Source organism: Polypterus senegalus, chromosome 15 (assembly GCF_016835505.1).
Source record: "Polypterus senegalus isolate Bchr_013 chromosome 15, ASM1683550v1, whole genome shotgun sequence".
Taxonomy (NCBI): domain Eukaryota; kingdom Metazoa; phylum Chordata; class Cladistia; order Polypteriformes; family Polypteridae; genus Polypterus; species Polypterus senegalus.
In genome coordinates, this window is record NC_053168.1 from 92422974 (window position 1) to 92450195 (window position 27222).

The 27222-nt window shown below is 38.1% G+C and overlaps 1 protein-coding gene across 3 annotated transcripts in view; it reads left to right on the plus strand.

The window, feature by feature from the left end:
- col14a1a (collagen, type XIV, alpha 1a) overlaps positions 1–27222 on the plus strand; it is a 501463-nt gene that overhangs the window by 270228 nt on the left and 204013 nt on the right. For all 3 annotated transcript variants that reach the window (XM_039736768.1, XM_039736767.1, XM_039736766.1), the window contains exons 21-24: positions 17543–17689; positions 18552–18626; positions 18960–19099; positions 20139–20262. In XM_039736768.1, coding sequence (XP_039592702.1) covers positions 17543–17689; positions 18552–18626; positions 18960–19099; positions 20139–20262 — 486 coding nt within the window. The remainder of the gene's footprint in view (positions 1–17542; positions 17690–18551; positions 18627–18959; positions 19100–20138; positions 20263–27222) is intronic.

The following is a 27222-nucleotide window of genomic DNA, read 5'->3' on the forward strand; positions in this document are numbered from 1 at the left end:
CTTGTGAAAACCAACACTTGTGTCATTCTCAAAACTTTTGGCCACAACTGTACTTAAAGTACTTACAATATACTTACAGCATATTGTTATACTTTGATCAGCAGTTCATGAGGAAAACAAGTAGACTTTGTGTTGTATTTGCACCCCATGTAGTGACTTGAATTGGTATATCAGATTGTGAATCGTGGTTAGAAAGGGGTAGCATGAAACTGGGCCAGCAGATTTGGCATGCAGCCAAGGAGACAGATGGAGGGTTCCAATGCTGAAGTGGTACATTATTTGGAACAGTGATGCATCACTTGTATTTGCGGTCAAGTTTTTATTAATTATTATTAAGACTTAAATAATATTGAAATGACAGGATTTAAAAATGTGTTGATGGTTTTTGACCCTCATATCTTGCAGATGACTATTTAATTTTTGCAGTGTAGTCTGCAGTAAATTAAAAATATTCAGAATTGATAATCCCTAATGCTGATCCCTCTATTTTTGTTACCCACCAACACGATTATTTCTCCAGATGATTATTGTAAGTATTGAATGCTTAGATTATATTATCAGAGTGTAAATGAAAAGAATGCAATTTGAAAAATAAGAATTACGGCATTATAATGTGAGATTTTGTATGTCGTCTTCAGTGTGAGTCAAGTTGCAGGTCATCAATAATCAAGTCCAAGTCTTTTGACTTGAGTCACACTCTTCTTTTGAACATAGCAGTTTTCACTAGCTTATGAAAACTCCACAAGCTAATAAAGTGAAACTAAATCGGCTTCCCAGTTTTAAGAAAGGCTGGAAGTGGAGAAGACCAAAACACATGATAGAACATATTGCTGTACGTGAATATAAAAGCTCTTTAGTAAATGGTGGTTTAGGGAGCAGAACCTGAGAATGCAATTTTGTGAAATTGTGTTGATAAAGCAGTGACTGTGAAGAGATTTTGTAAACAATACTGTAAATGTAAAAGAGTGAAATAGGAAAATGACATGGTTATTTCTCTGTGCTTAAAGATGTGGTGATCATACTTTTTTGCTTCTGTACTTACAGTGTGCTTCTCCCAAGTACCAAAAATAAGATTCCGTGAAAGCCTTGCAAAAAAGTATTTTTTATAAATGATTATGCTTTGCTGTCTTCTCTAATTTTCTTCCTACAGCAATGATTTATTATTATGTAACTTTAAATGGTATTACAAAATAATATAGTAATTTTCTTACAGGTGTAACTACTGTATATATTTCTGTTATGGCAGTTGTAAGTATCTGATGAGGATATCCTGGACCACAGCATAGACAGAATCTATCTGCTTTTTCAGGTCTAACACCAACCTCCTTGAATTGCCTTCTGGCAAAAAATAAATCTGAGCAAATGTGAGAACAGCATTAATCGGAACAGGAGATGCACATGTTTGAGAAAAATCTTTAAAACTTAAGGGAGGACACTGCCACAAACTGAAGAGCTAAATTATAAGCAAAATGAAAACAAGATTTGCCAGGAGTTGTTAACCAGAAGACACATTGTCACCAACACTGGAAAGTTTAAACCATAAACAAATTTGAGAAGCGGAATTTAATGGGTCAAGATCCAAACATAAAATACTAAGAGCAAAATGACTGAAATTTGTTTAGGAATGAGTGTGTAATCTGTGATCCCCAGCGAGGATTATAGCTAGAAAAAAAAAGGTGGGAATGATGTATAATATGCGCATGTTTTAATTAAAGAATTTGCTCAATTATATTAATTCATGCACATTTTAATTAAAACGTTCCCACCATTTAATTGATGTGTGCATAGCCTTGCTGCCCTTATTATTTTGTAAAGACAAGTTAATGGATAGAGACACCACGATAAGGCTAGATTTTATTTGGGAAATGAAAATTGGGCACAAATTAACTAAGTCATGGTAATGGTTTAATCAAAATGTGTGCACAGATTACATAAATCAAGGAAGTGTTGTAATGAAAATATGCACAAGAATTGTAAATAGTGTACACAATTTTTTTTTTTTTTACCCATGTCCTTTCTGGGGCTCCATAGTAATTTGAGGAACAGCACTATATCTTGAGTTGAGATTTTAAAGCAGAGCATTCATGACATGGCATGGTGTTTCATAATCATGAACATTTTGTTCATATTTAATTGTCATAAAAGTAATTACAATTTTTTATTTTTTTTTGTTTTGCCACTATAAACCTACAGTAAACAGTACATGTCAGGTGGTATTATAGTAATACATATTGTAATAAAGAGACAAATACTATTATAAAGGTTTGGGTTTTCCGGCCCCGTATACTGTAGAATTTGCAACAGGTCAGTGTTTAGCATCCAAGCGTTACAACAGACAAACTGGCAATGGTAGAAGGAAACAATTTATGGGGTGGTAACGGAAACAAACAGATGGAATGCTGGGAAGGAACCTAGGTGATGTATGGGAGTCATGATGTCATCAGAGGTGGACCACAGGGAAGGAAGGAATGTAGAAGTGGTAGCAGGTGGTTAGGGAGTCCAGGTGTATTCAGGGCAGTGTTGCTTCGGTCTTTCTGTAGAGATAAAGAAAGAGAGGTTAGTATCCCGCCTTTGCCCCTAGGCACGATATACTACGCGTTGGGTCTTTATGCGGCTCCCTATGCACACGTGGGTGACAATATCCATTGATAGATAGGTAGATACTTTATTAATTCCTTAAGGAGAAATTCTCATACTCAGGCAGCAGCATACTGATAACAAACAATATTAAATTAAAGAGTGATACAAATGCAGGTATAACAGACAGTGACTTTGTATAATGTTAACGTTTACCCCCCAGGGTGAAATTGAAGAGTCGCATAGTGTGGGGGAGGAACGATCTCCTCAGTCTGTCAGTGGAGCAGGACAGTGACAGCAATCTGTTGCTGAAGTTGCTCCTCTGTCTGGTGATGATAATGCTCAGTGGATGCATTGGATTCTTCATGATTGACAGGAGCCTGCTCAGCGCCCATCGCTCTGCCACAGATGTCAAACTGCCCAGCTCTGTGCCTACAATAGAGCCTGCCTTCCTCACCAGTTTGTCCAGGCATGAGATGTCCCTCTTCTTTATGCTGCCTCCCCAGCACACCACCGCATAGAATAGGGCACTTGCCACAACCGTCTGAGAGAACATCTGCAGCATCTTATTGCAGATGTTGAAAGATGTCAGCTTTCTAGGAAAGTATAGTCAGCTCTGTCCTTTCTTGCACAGAGCATCAGTATTGGCAGTTCAGTCCAATTTATCATCCAGCTGCATTTCCAGGTATTTATAGGCCTGCACCCTCTGCACACAGTCACCTCAGATGATCACGGGGTCCATGAGGGGCCTGGGCCTCCTAAAATCCACCACCAGCTCCTTGGTTTTGCTGGTGTTCAGTTGTAGGTGGTTTGAGTCGCACCATTTAACAAAGTCCTTGATTAGGTTCCTATACTTCTCCTCCTGCCCACTCCTGATGCAGCCCACGATAGCAGTGTTGTCAGTGAACTTTTGCACGTGGCAGGACTCGGAGTTGTATTGGAAGTCTGATGTATATAGGTTGAACAGGATCGGAGAAAGTACCTCCTATGTTGCTCACCACAAAGTCAGACCTGCAGTTCCTGAGACGCACATACTGAGGTCTGTCTGTAAGACAGTCCACGATCCATGCCAACAGGTATGAATCTATTTCCATCTCTGTCAGCTTGTCCCTGAGAAGCAGAGGTTGGATGGTGTTGAAGGCGCTAGAGAAGTCCAGAAACATAATTCTTACTGCACCACTGCCTCTGTCCAAGTGGGAGAGGGATCGGTGTAGCATATACAGTAGATCAGTGTTTTTCAACCTTTTCGCTGGAGTGGAACCCTGCGCGAATGGTTACCTTGCTCATGGAACCCTGTGCAATTATCTACCAGTATGTCCTATATCATTAGGACTTTTTCAGCAGAACCCTTGGCTAGGGTTCCGTGGAACCCCGGTTGAAAAACACTGCAGTAGATGATGGCATCCTCCGCTCCTACCTTCTCCTGATATGTGAACTGCAGAGGGTCAAGGGCGTGGCAGACCTGTGACCTCAGGTTGTGAAGCAGCATCCGCTCCATGGTTTTCATCACAGGTGATGTCAGGGCAACAGGCCTGAAGTCATTCAGCTCACCAGGACGTGATACCTGTGGGACTGTGGTGATTTTTTCCAAAGCCTTAGGACTCTCCCCTGTTCCAGGCTCAGGTTGAAGATACGCTGTAGAGGACTCCCCAGCTCCAACACACAAGCCTTCAGCAGTCATGGCAATACTCCATCTGGACCCTCTGCTTTGCTGGCATGAAGTCTCCTCAGCTCTCTGCTTACCTGGGCTGCTGTAATTGTGGGTGGGGGGAAACTCTCTCCTATGCTGGTATCAGCAGAAGGATGGGTGGAGGGTGCAGTACTCTGAGGTGAGAGTGGGTTAGGGTGGTTAAACCTGTTAAAGAAGTTGTTCATTAGGTTTGCTCTCTCCACGTCTCTCTCGATGGTGGCATCCTACTTCGAACTGCAACCAGTGATGATCTTCATCCCATACCACACTTCCTTCATGCTTTTATTCTTCAACTTCTGCTCCAGCTTTCTCCTGTACTGCTCCTTTGCCACCCTGAGCTGGACTTGGAGTTCCTTCTGCACGTGCTTGAGCTCATGCTGATCACCGCCTTTAAAAGCCCTTTTTTTCTGGTTCCAAAGTCCCTTGATGTCACTTGTAATCCATGGCTTGTTGTTAGCATAGCAGCATACTTTTCTTACTGGAATTACAATGTCCATACAGAAGTTGATGTAGTCAGTAGTGGAGTCAACAAACTCCTCAATGTTCTCACTATATGATCCCTGCAGGATATCTCAGTCCGTAGTTCCAAAGCAATCTCTCAGAGCCTGCTCTGCCTCAGGGGACCACTTCCTGAATGAGCATGTGGTTGTAGGTAACTCCCTCACTCTTGGTTTGTAGTGAGGCTGAAGTAGAACCAGGTTATGATCTGCTTTCCCAAGCGCAGGCAGCAGGGTGGTGCTGTATTTGTCTTTAACGTTTGCATACAGTAGGTCAATAGTCCTATTTCCCCGGGTGTTACAATCCACATACTGGGAGAAGGCAGGTAATGTTTTGTCCAGCATCACATGGTTTAAAAGTCTCCAGAGATTAGCACAACCGCCTCAGGGTGCTGTGTTTGTAATTTAGCAACAGCGGTGTGGATGATGTCACCCACTTTCTCCATGTCCACCCGAGCAGCGATGTAAACAATAACAACAATGACGCGTCCAAACTCTCTGGGCTAGAAATAGGGATGCAGACTTACAGCCAACAGTTCGATGTCCCTGCAGCAAGTGGAGATCTTGACGTTTACATGCCCAGGATTGCACCACCTTGTATTCACATAGAAATTCACATGTAATGAAGAAGAGGCTATTTATTGACACAAAACATAAATAGATAAACACTATAGAGCATAAATTGACATTTTGGATGATCACAGGCTATATACTATCCTTTAGCCAATCTGTTGCAATCTTTTCTCCCATATGAGTATCTTTAGAGTTCTTGACTCATGCCTTCTCTGCCACTGCACACATGCAATACTTCTGCTCCTACATACATCTCTTGTTATCTGCCCAGGTGTTCTCCACGCACAGGCTACTCCTTATGTTAACCTCTAGCAGCTAGGAATATCACATGGTCTGATCACCAGATAAACAAAATTTCCAAATGATCCAGAGTCTAGATTTGGCCCTGAAAATTTCAGCAATGTCCCAATAGCAAGTAAATACAGCACATGCTAGTAATGTCACTGTGGATCCAGGAACACTTCATTGGTTGAAGGATCAACCAAGATCATTGATTTGTTTAATGGGAGCCGCCAACTCAAGGGGCTGAAGTTTTTAACTTCCATTATAGTTAGTAAGACAGGCAGCTTTGTAGCTAATTTTTGCACCAGAAAAGATCATGGCTGAAATATATTTGAAGACATTTTTTGGCATAATATGCAGGTATGGCCAATTGATGTTTTTAAACTTTGGGAACTGTGTTTTCACATTTGCAGCATACATTCTTCTGTTTGCATGAAGCCATTCTCTTTCTCCCATTTTTGCCCTTTGCTTATGTGATCACTTGCTCTGTCTCTCTCACTTGTTCAAAAGAGACTGTAAAGTGGCTTGTAACATTAAAATGTAAAATCATAATTTCAAACAATTATACAAAATAGTCGTGATCATATAAAAGAAGTGCAGTTAGACTGTTATGTAATAATTGTAATAGGCTTTGGTGTGATGAATAGTATTTTCTAGGAGGGAGCCCCGAGCAACTGTGTAGTGCATCCTTGCAACATATGGATTGAATATTTAAGCTACAAAATGGTGACACGATGCACTTGAAATTAAATGATAAAAGTATTTGTACTGGTTCATAACTAAATTATTAATGTCAGGGGTGTGGAAATCAAATTTGTTTCTACTTGTCCATGGACAAGTAAACTTAGAAAATCCACTTTTCCGCCAGTTAAATTCACTTGCCCGTAATTAAATAACAAAAGCAGAGGTGCGGAAATCCAACGCCCGACTCGTCCGACACGGGTAAATTGACCGTCGGACAAGCGTGTTTTTCTGGTTTCAGTTGTCCATGGACAAGTGCAATTTTCTGGAGAAAAAATAATTATATATGCTGTGCAGGGCACATTTTTACCACTACTTTCAAATTTTAAACATTTGGGTATGTATGTATAAACAGTCTACTTAGGCATGTTCTTCATGTCTCAAATTGGTCTTCAATAGTGTTTACAAAATGACGGCTGATTTTTCAAAGGGGAATCACTCTTACATAAATATTTTACCCTACTATTTACACGCTTGGAAATGCAGTCATTTTTTTCATGCCGACATTACGATGTAATTTGATGATTTTTCATTATAATCTATATCTTTTATATATTATTGATAAAATTCATTGTTTCTACATAAAAATGCTGTCATTTCACTTACAATGCAAATGTTTTCACCACATAACAAAGCTTGTTAGGCAATTAATCTTTCCTGAAATTTGCGATTTCGCGTAGGTTTGTGATATATTGAGGAGTTAAGAAATTTATTGCGTGACATCAATTTTGATGAGTTGTCTATAGATCGTTTTTGATTAAAGAATTTTTCATATAAAACAAGTTGGTTTCGCGCTGGCAGTTTAATTAAAAATAAAGAAAACATTCTAACGGTTTCCAAATGTTATGAAATATCTATAAAAATCTTCACTTAGACGTGATTATTTTTTCCCGACAACATCCGTAATATTTATTTCTTTTGGAAATGTATCATCTTGCGGAATTTCGAATACGTCATTAGGAATTACCTGCGTAAATTAAAACTAGATATAAGCTTAGACCTCTGAATGGATGGCATAATTAAACATGTGTTACGAAGATTTGTTTTAAAGTTCTGAAAACTCTGAGGTCTAGGTTTATAACTAGTTTTAATTTCACAAAGACGTTTATCGTGTGGTGATTGGTTATATGGAGAAAGACAAAGGAAGGATAGAAACTGGGGGTTTAGTACGTAAGATAGACACAGCAAACATGCAATAAAGAAAGCCTGCTCAGAAAAACATCCATTGAATTATGCGTTCGTGTCTCCGACCTCCAGATCACGAACCCAACATTTACACAATATTTCAGTTAAACCTGTGCTATACCCATTCAAATATGCAGTTTTTTGGAGCCTCGTCACACCTGCCATAAAGTTCTCAACACTGAACGTAGACCTGAGGACCCCTTAATGCAAGGAAGCAGCACTACAGCCACGCCACCGTGCCCCCAGCCACCCATGTTTAATACATGCTTTAATGCATTTCATCGTGAAAATGATATCAAGTATTTATCTTAGTATTCTAAATGTTCATTGAGCAGGAATATCATTAAGTCAATGTGCGGCGATCGCTGCCGGCGCTTCCTCAGTGCAAGAGGAAGTCAGTTTAAGAAGCACGCAGAGATTAACAACTGGGTCAGGGAACACTTAATATAAAGCATTTTATTTATGATGGGGTTTGAGAAAATCTAGTAAATTAAACATTCATTTTAAGATGAAGTTTAGTTTACGAAATTCTACTGACAAAATAAACTACGAGAATAAAGTCAACAGGTCGACTTTAATCTCGATATTTACATTTTTTTTTCTTCACTGTGTCCGTATTTTTTTCACCATGGCCTTAATACGCTTCTGTAGGTTTTTCAGGGCCTGTTGTGCCAGTTTTAATCAAGAAATGATCCATTTCTCAGCTGCGATGCTACTTGTTTCAGTTTCAGCAACACGCATATAGCGAGAACAACGTGCTCACCGCAGTGCATTATGGGTTACGTAGGTAATTCCTAATGACGTATTCAAAATTCTGCAAGATGATACATTTCCAAAGAAATAAATATTACTGATGTTGTCGGGAAAAAATAATCGCGTCTAAGTGAAGATTTTTATAGATATTTCATAACATTTGGAAACCGCTAGAATGTTTTCTTCTTTATTTTTAATAAACTGACAGCGCAAAACCAACTTGTTTCATATGAAAAATTCTCTAATCAAAAACGATCTATAGACAGCTCATCAAAATTGATGTTGTCACGCAATAAATTTCTTAACTCCTCAATATATCTCAACCTACGTGAAATCACAAATTTCAGGAACGATTTACTGCCTAACAAGCTTTGTTATGTGGTGAAAACATTTGCAATGTAAGTGAAATGACCGCATTTTTATGTAGAAACAATGAATTTTATCAATAATATATAAAAGATATCGATTGTAATGAAAAATCAAATTACATCGTAATGTCGGCATGAAAAAAATGACCGCATCTCCAAGCGTGTAAATAGTAGGGTAAAATATTTATGTAAGACCACAAGAGTGATTCCCCTTTGAAAAATCAGCTGTCATTTTGTAAACAATATTGAAGACCAATTTGAGACATGAAGAACATGCCTAAGTAGACTGTTTACGCACGAAGTACGTACCCAAATGGTTAAAATTTGAAAGTAGTGGTAAAAATGTGCCCTGCACAGCACATATAATTCTTTTTTCTCCAGAAAATTGCACTTGTCCGCGGACAACTGAAACCAAAAAAACACGCTTGTCCGACGGTCGAGTTGGGCGTTGGATTTCCGCACCCCTGTACAGAACATATGTATTCATATTACGTTAGGTTAAAACTTTCAAAGATCCTCCACAAAGAAACAGGATTTTTTTTTTTTTTAGAACAAGAAAAAATGTTAACAGCATATCTCAATCTGTAACAATGTTTGGAGTCAGTGGAGCAGACAAACACAATGATTTATGTGAGCCTGGTGTAAAACATATTTTGTTACACCACATCAGGGTGGTTGGTCTGTTCCACAATGGGTATTATAAATATTAAAAAACTGTCTCTCCAATTTTCCCAAATTACTGTTGTGATGTTGCATAACACCCGATGTTCTGGAAATTGACTTAATCAGCATTCTGGCACATGGTTATCTTGAATTACTGAAAGTAATTCAGGTTACATTGTGTGGCACAAGAATGAATAAGAGTGCACCAAGCTTTTATAAGAGATGTATCTTGGTGTAGATAAAACATTAAGGACATCAAGGTAGCACACATCTCAAAGCTTTAATGACCTGAGTTTGAATCTCAGCCTGGTCACAGCCTATGTGGTTTAGCACATTCTCTCAATCTAGCTTTTTGCTGTTTTTCAAAGACATACTGTACATAAATGGCTTTTTTGTTTGTAGGCTGAGTGTCTGTGTGCTTAGTGATGGAACTGGGATCTTATCCAGTGTAGATTGCTGTCTAATGCCCCATACAGTACTGTTGTTATGGTTTCTAACTTTCTGTGATCTTAAAATGCAGCAGTTGGGTTCAGAAGGTTTTTATTCCCTGGTTTTCACAGTTAAACTCACAATTGACTAAGTGACTTATGTGATCATGATTGTTATGTTAACCAAATAGAATTTGCTCCACTATACTATGTGTTTATCATGGACATAGCCAGTCTCATGGCTCCTTAGATTGGCGTACAAGTGGTAGTTACATGGGGGCAAATGTGCAGAAGAGGGTGGATGTTGCATCTCTTCACAAGTGCTATTTCACAGAATAGCCTTTGTAACCCTTGCAGTAATCAATTTTTTCAAGTCCCAAAATATATGAGACCATAAAAAACAACACATCACACCCCAAAACCCCCATAAAAACCAATTCTTTATACTGCAGATGTCATGAACATAATGATTTGGGATATTTGTCAATGTTCTAAAACCATTTATGCCAATGTAAAGGGGGGGATGGTCTTTCTTAGCAGTATTAAGAGAAGCATAGGACCCAGCCTGGGCAGAGTGAAAGACCATTTCTTTCCAAACACATACTGAACCAATTTAGAGCTGCCAGCACAGCTTGCTGCCTCATTTCTCCAGATTCCAGGATTCTAATCTTGACTTTCACATGCACTCTGTGTGTACAGTTTCCATCTTCTCTCTGTGGGCTTTCTTTGATTCTTATCCTGTTACAGTAGATGCCCTTAACTTGACTGGTGAATTCAAACTGATCCCTTGTGTATGTTTGCGTATGTGTAGGATTCGTCTAGCTTCCTATCCAGGGCTGACCTGCTGCTATCCCCCATGTCGAACTATATTGTGCAAGCAAATAAAATAACTGTTTGAGTAATGAATGACATTACAAAATGCTTCTTTAACACATGAAGAGACCTGTGACATTGTGTGCAGTTTTCATTGACTTAATATGTATAACAAACATGAGCAATCATACAGATCTGAACAATTTCGTAATTGAATGGCTTAGGACAGAAATGATGAAGACACAAAGTGTCATAACCCTTGCGTAATTAACTAAATCTGAATTCAATTTAATTACTATTTAATGTCATTTTCTCTCATTTGTATAAGATAATAAATCATACATACAAGATAATATCTCCTAATTATGACTTAGTGGCTCATATGCAGTAGAAATCATCTTGTGTATATGAGATACAGTAGTTTCATGTATGTATGAGATTGTTTTCCTTATGTTCCAGAAAGAAAGGATATTTACACTTGCCAACTGTCTCTGCTTTTGCAAATTCATAAATACATCAAAATTTTATTGTCAATGACTGTGTTTCCTATCATCCATGTCATGCAGGTATAGCAATGGCAACAAAGAGAAAGTATTTGATTAATATTTCAAGTTAAGCAAAATTCCACCTTTTATTGGCTAACTAAAAAGATTACAATATGTTAGCTTGCATAATGTAATCTTTCTAGTTAGCCAACAAAAGGTGTAATTTTTTTAAATTTCATCCATAATGGCTAACGCGATACAACACCCTAGTAGTATTAATAATGCAGTAAACCCATGGGTTGCATTTATAAGTGATTAATCTACACACTGTATGTCCTTTGCCATCACTCACACCAATGATTGGCTCTGTTTAAAAGACAGAATATGAAAAGTGATGAGTGATGCATGAGGAGCAAGAAATGACTAATGATGAGTGATACCTGATGTGCGAAAACTGAGGAGTGATGCATGATGAAAGATAAGTGATTAGTGAAGAATGATGAACGAGTAGTGTTGAATAGTGAAAAATGGTGAGTGTAGTGTTGAGTGGTGAGTGACTACTGAATAGTGATTAGTTATGCATGATGAGTGACTACTGATACATGACACGGAGAAATACTGAAGTTTGATAACTAGAGGTGGCAATAACCCATTACTAATATGACATGTTACGTAATAATATTACTTTTTTGTGTCAAGAGTATTATAACACAGTCATTTTGAAAAATACGTCCTAGTAGGACATTTACCTTCACCTGAAAAGTAATATTACTCTTTTAACAATCTACTTGTAGTCCACACTTTTCGATCCAAGCATGTACACCTTCTCTACTACAAAACCATATTGCTTCCTATATTGTGGAGGACTTGCAACACACATCTAGTCTGGGATCACACCTTGCCTCAAACAGAAAAAAACATTTGTCAAGTATCTTTATGGCACCTATAATAAATTTGAACATGAAGTTAAAATATTTGAGAATGTCCAGTTTTTATGCAGTATGCCAGATAATTGGTCTGTGTATAATAAATGTTTTCTTTTGGGGAGTTACCATCCATAGGATCAGTTCTAAACTACAGTTCAAAAAAACAGCCAGTATGTGCAGATGCACCTGTATTTCATAATCCTGGGTTAAGCAATAAAAATGAAAAATGATGGTATCCTCAAATGAACACCTTGTAAGTGCTTCATGGTGATGTGATGTTTCATCAGATGCCAAGCTATCATTGTAAGTTTGACACTTTGCACATTTTGAAAACCAACATTGTCTGTCAGTACTCTGGTCTAAATTGCTTAGTTTGATGCCTCTCGTCTACAATGGCGCTACTCAGCATTGAATATACTGTATTTCCTCTTCCAGTGAGGGTGGCAGTTATTGGGTTTTGTAGAACAAATATGAATACACATTAGCAGCTGTTCTAGAGGTTAATATTTATTGTATATTTTTAGTGTAATTTACCTGTTGATTTGCTGGAAAGTTTTTAATATAGATGGGGCAGTTGAATGGCTGAAATTTTGCCGAACTCTTAGACCATTCCCTTTCAGCTACAGACCATCATTTATCACATGGTCTTTTATAGTAGTGGTTATCTCATCTGACACAATGACTGGTTGTCTTATTCCTCTCTATTTTACAGCAATTTATCTGTTACCATTGTACATATTTTTTGTTGGGTCTATATTTAGCAAAATTATTCCAAAGACGTTTTCTTTTTATAGATGGTCATGGAATTGAAAAATGTTTTAACATTTTTTCAGAACTTTACTGTGGACATTGAAACTGTTCAAATGTGCAGCTTAGCAACTTTTTATTCTGTTGAAGTTTACTGCATATGTTAGGTTTTGAAAGTTTGTTTTCAGTTTTGTAAAAGAGTATACAGTACAAGCATTTACAAATAGGATTGTCAAAATACACAGTTTTGCTGTTAGTGTAGCTGACGAAGTCAACTGAAGGATTGTGAAAACTATTTTTACCAAATGTATTTTGTTTCTAAGAAATTAAAAAGTAACTTATGGTTTGTTTCACATAAAGGACTATTTTGTTAACTGTGTTAAGGATTTTGAAAAAAAATGAACTCTATTGAAAAGCATTGTTAACAATTTAAAAAAAAAATCATTGCAAGTTCACAGAGGTTTTCTTCTACAATATGTCTTCTTCTTCTTCTGGCTGCTCCCGTTAGGGGTTGTGACAGCGGATCATCTTCTTTCATATCTTTCTGTCCTCTGCGTCTTGTTCTGTTACACCTATCACCTGCAAGAGGCCTTCCTCTTTTCCTCTTCCCTGGCAGCTCTATCCTTAGCATCCTTCTCCCAATATACCCAGCATCTCTCCTCTGCACATGTCCAAACCAACGCAATCTTGCCTTTCAGACTTTGTCTCCCAACCGTCCAACTTGAGTTGACCCTCTAATGTACTCATTTCTAATCCTATCCATCCTCGTCACACCCAGTGCAAATCTTAGCATCTTTAACTCTGCCACCTCCAGCTCTGTCTCCTGCTTTTTGGTCAGTGCCACCGTCTCCAACCCATATAACATAGCTGGTCTCACTACCGTCCTGTAGACCTTCCCTTTCATTCTTGTTGATACCCGTCTGTCACAGATTACTCCTGACACTCTTCTCCACCCATTCCACCCTGCCTGCAATCTCTTCTTCACCTCTCTTCCACAATCCCCATTAGTCTGTACTGTTTATCCCAAGTATTTAAACTCATCCACCTTCGCCAACTCTACTCCCTGCATCCTCACCATTCCACTGACCTCCCTCTCATTTATACACATGAATTCTGTCTTGTTCCTACTGACCTTCATTCCTCTCCTCTCTAGAGCATATCTCCACCTTTCCAGGGTCTCCTCAACCTGCTCCCTACTATTGCTATAGATCACAATGTCATCAGCAAACATCATAGTCCACAGGAACTCCTCTCTAAACTCATCTCTCAACCTGTCCATCACCATTGAAAATAAGAAAGGGCTTAGAGCCGATCCCTGATGTAATCCCACCTGTAACTTGAATGCATCCATCACTCCCACTGTCACACTTCCCTTGTACATATCCTGTACAACTCTTATGTACTTCTCTGCCACTCCCGACTTCCTCATACAATACCACAGCTCTTCTCGAGGCACCCTGTCATATACTTTCTCCAGGTCCACAAAGATGCAATGCAACTCATTCTGGTCTTCTCTAAACTTCTCCATCAACATCCTCAGAGCAAACATTGCATCCGTGATGCTCTTTCTTGGCATGAAACCATACTGCTGCTCACTAATCATCACCTCAATTCTTAACCTAGCTTCCACTACTCTTTCCCAAAACTTCATGCTGTGGCTCATCAGTTTTATCCACCTGTAGTTTCTACAGTCCTGCACATCTCCCTTATTCCTAAATATCGGCACCAGTACACTTCTTTTCCACTCCTCAGGCATCTTCTCACTTTCCAAGATTCCATTAAACAATCTGGTTTAAAAACTCCACTGCCACCTCTCCTAGACACCTCCATGCTTCCACAGATATCTCATCTGGACCAACGGCCTTTCCATTTTTCATTCTCTTCATAGCTGTCCTTACTTCTACCTTGCTAATCCGTTACACTTCCTGATTCACTATCTCCAAATCATCCAACCTCTTCTCTCTCTCGTTCTCTTCATTCATCAGCCCCTCAAAGTACTCTTTCCATGTGCTCAACACACTCTCCTCGCTTGTGAGTATGTTTCCATCTTTATCCTTTATCACCCTAACCTGCTGCACATCTTTCCCAGCTCGGTCCCTCTGTCTAGCTAATCGGTAGAGGTCCTTTTCTCCCTCTATAGTGTCCAACCTCTCAAACAACTGATCATATGCCTTTTCTTTAGCCTTCGCCACCTCTCTCTTCACCTTGCGCCTTATCTCCTTGTACTCTTGTCTACTTTCTGCATCTCTCCGACTATCCAACTTCTTCTTTGCCATCATATTCCTCTGTATACTCTCCTGTATTTCCTCATTCCACCACCAGGTTTCCTTTTCCTCCTTCCTCTTTGCAGATGTCATGCCAAGTACCCTTCTTGCTGTCACCCTTACTACATCTGCTGTAGTTTCCCAGCTGTCTGGTAACTCTTCACTGCCACCCAGTGCCTGTCTCACCTTCTCCCTAAACTCAACCATGCAGTCTTCCTTTTTCAAATTCCACATTTGATCCTTGGCTCTGCCCTCACTCTCTTCCTCTTCTTGATCTCCAATGTCATCCTACAGACCACCATTCTATGCTGCTTAACTACACTTTCCCCTGCCAACACTTTGCAGTCTTCAATCTCTATCAGATAAACTCTTCTGCATAGGATGTAATCTACCTGTGTGCATCTTCCTCCACTCTTGTACATAACCCTATGTTACTCCCTTTTCTTAAAATACGTATTCACCACAACCATGTCCATCCTTTTTGGCAAAATCCACTTCATTCCTCTCCTTGACACCATACCTACCCATCACTTTCCTGTCTCCACTGTTCCCTTCACCAACATGCCCACTGAAATCCGCTTCAATCACCACTTTCTGTCCCTTGGGTACACTGTTCATCACTTTATCCAACTCACTCCAAAATCTTCTTTCTCCTCCATCGCACACCCAACTTACGGCGCATATGCACTAACAACATTCAACATCACACCTCCAATTTCCAGCTTTATAATCATTACTCTGCCTGACACTCTTTTCACCTCCAAAACACTCTTGACATACTGTTCCTTCAGAATAACCCCATCCCCATTTCTCCTCCCATCCACACCATGATAGAACAGTTTGAATCCACCTTCTATCCACCTGGCCTCACTCCCCTTCCATTTAGTCTCTTGCACGCACAATATATCCACCTTCCTTCTCTCCATCATATCTGCTAACTCTCTCCCCTTACCAGTCAAACTGCCAACATTCAAAGTTCCTACCCTCAGTTCCACTCTCTTTACTTTCCTCCTCTCCTCCTGCCTCCGGACACTTCTCCCCCCTCTTCTTCTCCTCCTTCGGCTAACAGTAGCCCAATTTCCGCCAGCACCCTGTTGGCTAACAGTACTGGTGTCGGTCATTGTTAACCTGGGGCTTGGCTGATCCGGTATGGAAGTTTGTATTGTTGTCCGCATATTGATTTGGCAACATTGTACACTGGATGCCCTTCCTGTTGTAACCCTCCCCATTTATCCGGGCTTGGGTCCCGGCACGAAGAAACACACTGGTTTGTGCCTCCCCTGTGGCTGGGTTTTTCTTCCACAATATGTAAGTGCCATTAAATAATTTCTTTACAGTGGCATGGTGCCAATGGACTGAGTGTGTGTGTATTTATGGGAATATAACCTTCAGTAGAAATTTATCAGAGTGGGTTCATTCTTTGTTTTATTTCACTTACATTTTCAGAATTGAATTGAGGAGTTTACAGGTGTAAAACATTGATGGTGTAAAATATGCTGTTGAGCATCATTATAATGTGGAAAAGTACAAACTTTTACTAAAATTTGTTTATGGTTGCTTTAATTTTGTGTTCTGTTTTGCTTACTGTGTTGCTAATGTTTTTGTAGATTTATCATAACACCCTTTCTTTGTTATTTTTGTTAAAGTGCTTTTTCTTTTTGAATTTGTGTTGTGAAATTATTTTGTGTTATCTCTATTGTATTTGTGCCTTTCAGTTTCTTTTCATGCTGCATCTTTTTGCTTGTTTGCATCTTATTTGTTTGTGTGTATTTCATTTTATGTGTACTGCACTTTTTGTTAGCATGTATATTTTTTGCACCTATTGTTTATCATTTGTTTTCTGTATATTCTTGCATTTTTTGGTTTGTTAATGTATTTCTTATTTGATTTTCTGTGCCTTGTAGCTGCATTGGTTTTCCTTCTAGGTGCATGAGTGGACCTTGTAATGGACTCTTTCCAGAGCCGTTTCTTACCCAATACTGCCTCCATTTTTTTAAAATTGAATAGTTAGATTTTTTTTTGTTTCTTTTTTATTGTTCTTGGCTTGTTTTTTGTCCCTCTGTTTATTGATTTTTGTGTGTGTTCCACTTTGTTTTTCTGCTTTTCAGTTTGGTTTGGATATTTCAGTGTTTTTGCATATAGCACTGCCCTGGCCAGTGGAAAATCACTAGGCTTGTTAGTGATATGGTGTCTTTGGCCTTATAAAAGTAAATTCCGAAGTGAGGCTTCAACCTTTTTGTTTACACTAGTCTTACTGGAATTCTGGGAATTGGCACTAGAATCCCAACTGGGAATAATTGTCTGTCCCTTGCTTACCCTGGAGTAGTTTCATTTGCGTTTCTCCAGCCCCAGATTTCCACATTTCTGTTACAGGGCCAGACATCCAAAATATTCGATAGGTCGCCTTTCTTCTGCCAAAATTAGGATACTTCCCTCAAACATCATGGGTACCAAGGAATTTCATTGCTCATCCTTGGTGTCCACATAGAATTTTTGATGTCAGTCAGTTTTTACAATTGATATTCATGTGCCAATTTATTTTCATTTCAGATGGTCAAATACAGGAAAATACTCTTGGAGGTGGAACATCAAGACATTGTTTTTATGAACTGCTGCCCAATACTGCATACAAAATAAGTCTTTACTCTCAAATTCAAGACATGGAAGGGCCAGCTGTCATCATCATGGACAGAACACGTATGAAAAGCATTTGTTTTCTGTGGCCATATTTTTAACCCTTCTCCCAAGTGTTGTCTCTGGATATAATTTCAAGTATCCATTTACGAGGATAAAGAAAAATATCCATTTTAGATATTTTATCATACTATAGTTTTATATTCATTATTGCCAAGCAACTTTCTTACTATGATTTTAGTCACTGTTGGAGTGAAACTCATTTTGTAAAGATAGCATGCCCAGACCACATCAGTTACCAATCAGTCTACAGAATAGCCAATTTGTTTTGTTATTTCATATAATTACCAAGTACTACATCATTTGAACAGAGCAAGCACTGCAACTTCACAAAGATGCCTAATTTATGTGAGTTTTTTTGTAAGTTGTTACTATTGGTCATTCAGTTCAATTTTTAGTTATTAAAGTATTACTTTAAAATTTTAATAAATTATTGACTCAATTAACTAAATATACTGTACTTACAGTACTTTAATTCAGCTAATTAAGCTATTAATTATTAGTCATTATGCATACTTCTTGACCATGAGGATGGAGAAGTGAATCATCCTAACTTTGATTTTCTGAAAACGTATGTCACTGGCACAAGTAAAAACTCTATGCTGCCTGCAGAATTGCTGACTCTAGACCAGTCCCTTTGTCAATCTCAGATTCACAACATTTTTTAAATATGATTTCCACATTCTTTAATGCAGTGTAATGGTGCTCTAAAAGGACAATCAAATGTTTTTCACTTTCAGTATCTTGGCACCTGCCTTAAGCTTCTTACAAACTTAATATTCATGATTTGAAAGATACTTTCTCTATTAAAGTATTTTTTTAAAGCAAAACAGTTTTATTTTTTCCTTTCCTTATATATTTTTAGTTCCCATCCCAACACAGCCTCCTACTGTGCCATCAACCACAACAGCAATTCCCACTATACCTGCTGCCAGAGAAAGTAAGAAAATGCTGAATTATGTGTTAAATCTTTAAAAATCACTAATTTTTCCACAAAAGATTGTCTATATGAAGAAATGTTTTTCCAAAGCTTGAATGGACTGACATGGCCTGCTTTTAGACAGAGATAACTAAGATAAATTCATTCTGAAAATATTGTAAGGTGTTAAATGCACAAAAGCAGAGCCATGGAAATATAACAGTTTTGATTTAAATTGTTTTATTGCATTGCATGCAATTTATAAGACCTAAATATTAGAAGATTTGTTCAACCTGTAAAAAAGTCATCCAGAAATACAAAACTTACATTAAAATTATTTTTCATTTCATTAAGTTTGCAAAGCTGCCAAAGCTGATTTGGTGTTTCTGGTTGATGGTTCATGGAGTATTGGTGATGATAACTTCCATAAAATCATTCGCTTCCTGTATAGCACCAGTGGAGCTTTGGATCAGATTGGTCCTGAAGGAACCCAGGTGAGAATAGAAAAAAGGAAGAAGAGAGGTAAAATTAATTGTAATATGGTGATGTTTTTTACATATAGTTTTTCAAGAATGTTTATAGTGAATCTTTGAATGTGTTTTAATAAAGGCAAGGTTTGAAGGAAATACTAAAGTTGTATAGTCATTGGAATCTTTAATTACCCAAATATTTAGTGAGTTAGCCTTGCAAATAGAGGTGCTCAAGAGCAAGCGTTTTTAGATGTCATCTGTGGCTATTTTTCACACTGTATATTAAAGCATCAGCATGTTGGGATGCTTGTCTAGATTTAGTATTTATAATAATCAGGATTGAATTAAAGGTGTAGAGGAGATTGAAACACTAGGGTCAAGTGACTAATATATTATACAGTTCTCAGGTTTTTGGCAGTGTGCAGATACAAAGACTAAAACTGTTAAGTGCTGTAACAAATACTCAAGTAAAATACAAGTATAGATTTCTAAATTACTAAATACATAATTAGAACACATAAAGACAAAGATTTTTTAGAGCATACAGAAAACAAAGTAGAAACTGATTAACAAAACTCAAAACCATCATTATTTGTTTATTAATTAATTGTTGAAATATGGCCAGTTGACAGAAGAGGAAGTAAAATTGCAAACTGTGTTTCTTGGTTTACTGCGTGAGCCACTGTAGTGATTGGTGCTGCCTCCATCCTTTGGATCAGCATTTAAATCCCATCCAAATTTGTCTCTGGAGTTCCACATTTGTGCCTTGTCTGAGTGAGTTATGTGAACTCCATCTTCCATTGTACTTCATGAGATAGTCTTTAGTCCAGTAAGAGTGAATGCATGAGTATGTACTGTAACCGTTTAGCATCAAATTCAGAATTTGTGTTTGTGTCTAATAGAATAAGCAAGCTGAGAAAACAGGACAAAGTAACAGAATAACAAAGGCCCTCTGAAGTTGTTAATGACAGAAATAGGAAGATAGCATAACTTCATTTTATGAATCTTGATAATGTCATATTTATAATTAACTATTTTTATGCACTTCATTTTTTAATGCCAGGTTGCTATTGCACAGTACAGTGATGATGCTAGAACAGAGTTCAAGCTTAACACTTACAGTGACAAGGAAGCTCTTCTGGAAGCCATTCAGCGTATTCAGTACAAGGGAGGAAATACGAAAACAGGCATGTATCAGATGGATTTTCTAAATGGTTGGGTAATGTAAATTATAACTAATTTTAATTAGTATTACTGATTTCTTTTTTTATAAAAGTTAGTAGCATATGTCTAAATTATACTCTTAATTAAATGCTCACCATATATTCAAGTTGTGTCATTTTATAACATGAGTACAATATGTATTTTGGAAAGCATGAAATGGTATTTATAAGGACAGTTATGAACAAATAAACTTTAGTAAGAATCAGATTTTTGCTTTATGTTTTGCTTGTTTTTAATAATTTATTATAGATATATTTTACTTAGCTGTTTATTACTCATTCAATAATTATGTTTTTTTCGCAAAGTTTTAATAGGCATTATCACAGCAGGGTGATATGTACCAAATAGATTTTTAGTTTGACACCCATGGAGAATTTAGAAGTGGAATAACCTAATAATAAAGAGTTAGAGAACAGCATAGATCAGTAAAAGGTAAAACAAAATTTGAAACATTGTGTCTAACCTTATGTTTTTATAATAGAAAGAACCTTTGCCTCTTAAAATAATTGTATAATACAAAGGCAGTAAATCAAACAATCAGGGTAAAATTAAAGCAAGGCATGTAACCATTATTTCTTCCTTATCCAGAATCATCAATTAAGTTTTAATAACTTACTTAAGACTAACTATTGCTCTTTGCTCACCAAAATTAGTTGACCTTTCTGTAATTTAGGGCCTGATGCAATAGTATGTAAGTTCCATTTAGATTTGCTTTACTACTATATTTATTGACACCTGCTTTGAGATGTTTCACTTTTGAATAAAAAGACACACATATCAATAAAATAGCCCATTTCACAGCATCATTACAACTTTATTATTTATGTAGTAAAATAAACTCCAGCACAATGGATATAATGCATCTCATCTCATCTTCCATAATTTTGTCTCAAATAATCATACTAAACAAGGTGTTCAGCACCATCAATGATTTGGCTAAGCACAGCAGCTTTGCCCAAAACTTTGGTCTCAAGAGTAAAAGGAAGAGAAAAGTTCGGAGTCATCAAAAGAAGTGCTGACATGAGGGTTTGCCGTAGGTCAAGGAATTCAGCCTTCATTTTATCATTACATGTCACCATGTTAGTAGCACACTTTTTCGTTAGATTGATCAAGGGCATAGCCCTTGCCAACCCCAAAAAAGCCTCTGCTTGCTGCTTGGTTCTCAACTGTAGACAAAATTTCCCTCCCCCAATCTATGTAGCCTAAATTGGATTTTTACGGTTTATCCAGAGTTTGTCTTCACAAACTGTTAGCAGGACATCTCATACATGCCGGTGTCCACTGGGGATTCTGAACACAGTCTTTCCTTTACAGACACTGTTAAAGGAATTTGCCAATACCCTTTTATCATGTCAAGTGTAGTCAAAAATTATGTGGAGTGGACTTCATTAAGCGCCAGCTTCTGTTCGACTTAGAGATCAAAACATTAAGACTAGACCAGTGACTAAAATTCTCCTTAACCTCACAGCCAAACATTCTTTTGATCACAAGTTCCACCTCTGTTCGTTTCGCCTCTGGAAGTTGATACGGACATTCTCTGACAACCACACCTAGGTCAGTAACCATGTATTGTGTAATCAGTGAGGTCCTACAGGTTTCTCATCCACCACTCATGGGACATAATTTAGAGGTTGGTGTCTCTTTTTCTCAACCTTATTATAGCATGTCCAGTATATCTCAGGGTTGTCTTCCATATAATAATTCAGATAGCAAGAACCTAGTAGAGACGTGGGGAGCAAACCAGTATGCAAATAATGCAAGAGGGGGGGGCTGATCCAAAGTCGTCCCAAGTCATCCCCTGATTTATAAGGACTTCTTTAGAGATACAGACTCACAAAAATACCCCCCAAGTTCCTCGGTGGTGTTTTTTGAATTGGCTTGTGTCAAAGGGGTAGGCTCTGGATATTATGTAGCATAATCCTTGAGGACCATAATGTATTTATCCCCTCATGAAGAGGGGTCTAGTGGGCTGACTATATATACTCCTGTCCACTTTAAAAGGATGACTATGAAGGGCACTTGAACAAGTAGAGTATGGTTCTTCTTAGTAATCTGTCACAGTTGACACTTAAGGCAGAAGTTATAAAATGGAATGGAAGACTGCATTTAACACCACCAATACTAATACATTTTTGGTCTCTATGTATTAGTATGTATTGATGAAGTTCATAATTTTTCTAAAGATTTAGACACTGACATTCAACATGTTCATGAGATGCTGAAATGTTTGAGAGTTAATCACTCGTTTGTGAAGTTAGAGAAGTGTAAATTTCATATGGATGAAGTTCAATTTATGGGTTATGAATTCACAAAAAAGTGGTTGGCAATAGATCAAGCTAAAATATCAGCTATTTTAAATTACAGTATAGCGAATCAGAAAGTATGCAAACTATTACAGGAAGTTTCTAATGAATTTCAGTTCTGCTGTTTCTCTTATTACTTCCTTAACAAAGAAGTCCAAGAACTTGTGTTTGTGCTTGTGAAACAGAAGACGTTTTCCTCAAAATAAAATTTTTATTTACCACAGCCCCCATCTAACAAAAACTTAACCTCACATATCAGTTCATCCTGGTAGTTGTTGCATCCAGTACCTGATTAGGAGCCATTCTGTCGTAAAAGTATTCAAATAAAGATCAGGTGCACCCGTGTGCTTTCTTTTCTATAAAATTGTCACAATCCATCCTAATCCACTAACATCTGTGTTTGGTGTACTTACAGATGGGCTTAAAGTGGAGAAGGTCAAAAATACTGTAATTGTCTTTACTACATAAAATGCATGTAGACTCGCTCAACTGGAAGAATCTTAACTCACCTCTTTTAAGTCAGTGGATAACTGATGTTATACTGTATATGATCTGAAATTGGAAAAAAATCTAATTTTCACTTAGAGGATCTGTACAAAAAGTTTTTCAGAACCTGGCAGGATCTAATCAATAACACTTTAGAATAAGCATTTAAATTGACGAAGCGGATTCCCTCCCCTCTTTTTTTATTATTTATTTTTATACACTTAATTTATCTATTTACTTATTTTTTTAAAGTTTTACTCTATTGGCCTAGCTTTGTTTTGAACCTAGTTTTGTTAAACTTGACTTGCATGTATGGAATCTTATTTGATTTTAATAAAATCACTAAAGTGCAAGAAAAAAAATTGTCTTCTGCAGAGTAGAATTACGACATAGGGAAATGTGAGCTTTTGTCTATTAAGTTGGTGTTAGAAGAATGGAGATATTGGCTAGAGGGGGCAAAATATCCATTTGTCATTTAAATAAACACAAGAATTTAATGTATTTAACATATGCAAAGCATCTTGATGCACGGCCAGCTCATCGGGTATTATTCTTTATTTGCTTTAATTTTGTATTGCATTATCAATTGGGTAAAAGGAAGGACAAAGCTATTGCTTCATCCTGTAGTTATGAACCCATTGAGAGCTTGAAAGTATTTTTCCACCTGAAAAGTTTCTGGAAGTGACTGACACATCTTCCCCTGACAATTTAGAGGATCTAAAGCCCAGTCTTTAAAATGTTCTACAGTTGTATTACTACTCCAGAGTATTTACTATATTTTTCCTAACCTTCGCAGTAGAGTATTAGACTTGGCTCATGAACCCATTATGTAGTCCAAGAGAGTGTCACAAACTTTGGGTACCCTTATACGTTATTTCAGATGGTAGGGCATGCACACATCAGAGACTGTATTGCAGCATGTAAAGCTTGTTGTAGATCTAAATCCTCCCGAGGTTTTCCTGTAGAATTATTACAGCCCATTCCTTGCTCTTCACATGCATGAGAACCTTTCTCTTTCACTAAGGCTGTGCAGAATGTGGGAAGTAATAACCCTTTTATTAAGTTCTGTATGTATCTTTGTGGAAGAAGGAGGGAAGCCTACTTTGTGTGCAGAATACATGCTAACATCACACAAATTGAATGTGCTCAGGTTTCAAATACTGCAGCACTAATCAGAGTCTTTTTCCATTTCCATTGTGTCTGCTATATAGGTGATATGCCAATATGCACAAGACAAAACAAAATGTAATTCTTTGATCAGACTTTGAGACACCTTGGTGAAGTGTGATATAATCTATACTAATAAAAGGCAAAGCCCTCACTGACTCACTCACTCACTCACTCACTCACTCACTCACTGACTCACTCACTCACTCATCACTAATTCTCCAACTTCCCGTGTAGGTAGAAGGCTGAAATTTGGCAGGCTCATTCCTTACAGCTTACTTACAAAAGTAGGGCAGGTTTCATTTCAAAATTCTACGCATAATGGTCATAACTGGAACCTATTTTTCTCCATATACTGTAATGGACATTAGCCCGATGGCCTTGGGGGGCGGAGCTACGTGTGACATCATCACGCCTCCCACGTAATCATGTGAACTGACTGTGACCGCGGTACGTAGAAAAGAAGGAAGAGCGCTGAAGAAAAACGCCGAATACTTTATTCGCAAGATACAAGTTTAATGAGAAGGCACGAAGTATAAACGAGACTTTGGATCACTTTGTAACGGAGTTAAAATTGCTGTAGCGAGAAACTTTTAAGTGCCAGGTTTTAGCTAACATTAAATAACGTCGTGGACATCGCGAGATTGCACGAGATCGCACAGGCACAGCTCAGAAGCTTCGATGCATTTACTCCGAGCGGCTCACGTGAACTGACTATGAACGCAGAGAAAGCAAGACCTCTAAAGAGCACGGAGAGTTTTGCTCACGTGAACGTGTCTGAAAAAAGTGGCATCACCTGCACTGCAAAAATACTACAAAAGTCGGGCAGCCAGCACATGCGTGCGTAGCTGTGCCGGCCTTTGAGACGCTGACTGCGCTTCTGCCTTAAGTGAAGGTAAACACTTTTCATTTATTTCACCCTTCCCATGAGCTATAGCCCAGACAAATGTAAACACGGGATCCAATTTCTAGACCGCGGCAAACTAATATTAAGGCGCTTCGCACTTTCTTTTACACGTATACGATTATGAGGTCGTCAGGTCGGATTATGAAGACATGCACAGGAGTGGAGGACCGACAGTGCCATCCCGGACAGTTAATGGCAGGGCCGTCTACACGAGACCCACCGCGACGCTCATATCGTCAGCGAAGACCTCTCTCTACACTATATTAAAGAAAAAGGCAAGTTTCCTTTCTTTACACCTTTTTTCCCTTTATCCCCAGCCAAAGCCTTTCTCTGTTAACACTAGAATTACCAGAGCCTACGAAAAAACTCGTAATTCCGTCCCACCTTAAATTGCTTCTTAAATCCCTTCACACCTCTCCGCCAGCGTCCTTTGTTCTCTAAATGTGCTGATAAAGAAAAGCTAGGAGCAGCCGACTATTCCATCCCCCCACCAATTTAGAACGTGCACGAACTTCTCTCAGCTCATGCCTAGATTGAGTATCTTTGAGTGAAGTGGAGTTTTAGAGTGGAAATAATAGATCGTTATTTGGAACACACGCATTTCATGTCTGTTCCGTTTCTACAGTAATCTGTGTAAACGCATTGTTAAAACAGAAACGTTTTTTATATTCTAGTAGTAGATGACAAAATGTAGGCATAAACTATATAATGTATGAAGCCTGAAGTCCAAATAGCAAAGAAACATTTTCACAAGAATAACACAACAATTGCGCTTTTATTCAAAAATATAACTGCAGAAACAAAAAGCCGCCTTAGCATGCAACATTGACAGCCATTTCTTATAACTCCCTCCGTGGTTCAATAGAATCACTTCCCGCTTCGGAATCAAAAGCTCACAAGTTCGATCCTGCGCCACTCCGTTTTGAGACGTAAACTGCTCTTAGTCTTACTACGTTCACATAGAAAATGTAATTTCTATACCACAGCTGTCGTGTAGTGCCTTTCAAAAGGGATCAACTACCAAGAGATGATCCATATAAACAACTCCACTGGTGCTCCGTGTATCTTTACTTCTTAAAACGTTAATGTTTTACTGTTTAATAGCTTATAGACTACATTTTATTTTTTTCCCTTGCACTCAGTGAGCGAGGCCAATGGGTGATCAGTTATTTATATATATATATATATATATATATATATATATATATATATATATATATATATATATATATATAATATGAGAATGACCTCCAAAGAGGGCGGAGACTTTTGATCACTTAAACGTGTCTGCAAAAAGTGGCATCTCCTGCCCTGCAAAACTTGAGCAGCCAGCCTTTGAGACGCTGACTGCGCTTCTGCCTTAAGTCAAAGTGAGCACTTTTAATTTTTTTCCTCCTCCCCCTGAGTTATAGCCCAGACAAGTGCAAACATGGGATCCCTTATATAGACCGCGGGAAACTAATATTAAGGCGCTTTGCACTTTCTTTTGCACGTATACGATTATGAGGTCGCCACCTGGGATTATGAAGACACGCACAGGAGTGGAGGACCGACAGTGCCATCTCAGCCGGTTAATGGCAGGGACGTCTCACCAGTCTACACAAGACCCACCGCGACTGTCCCCAAAAGGCGCTCATATCGTCAGCCAAGACATCTCTCTACGCCATTTAAAATAAAAAGGCAACTTTCCTTTCTTTACACCTTTTTCCTTTTATCCCAAACCAAAGCCTTTCTCTCTTAACACTGCAGAGGACACAAAACTAATTTTCTTTAATTACTGTTAATGCCGGTAAGACACATTACCAGAGGCAGAAATTTGGACGTTCACATAGAAAATGTGATTTCTATTCCACAGCCATCGTGTAGCGCCTTTCAAAAGGGATCTACTACCGAGAGATCATCCATATACATTTTAGCTGCTGTTAGTACTACTTACCTGTTGTGTTACACCGTCTTTAAAATGTAGTTTACCCGAAAACACTCCAGGAATGCTCAACGTAGCTTTACTTCTTAAAACGTTAATGTTTTACTGTTTAATAACTTATAGACTACATTTTATT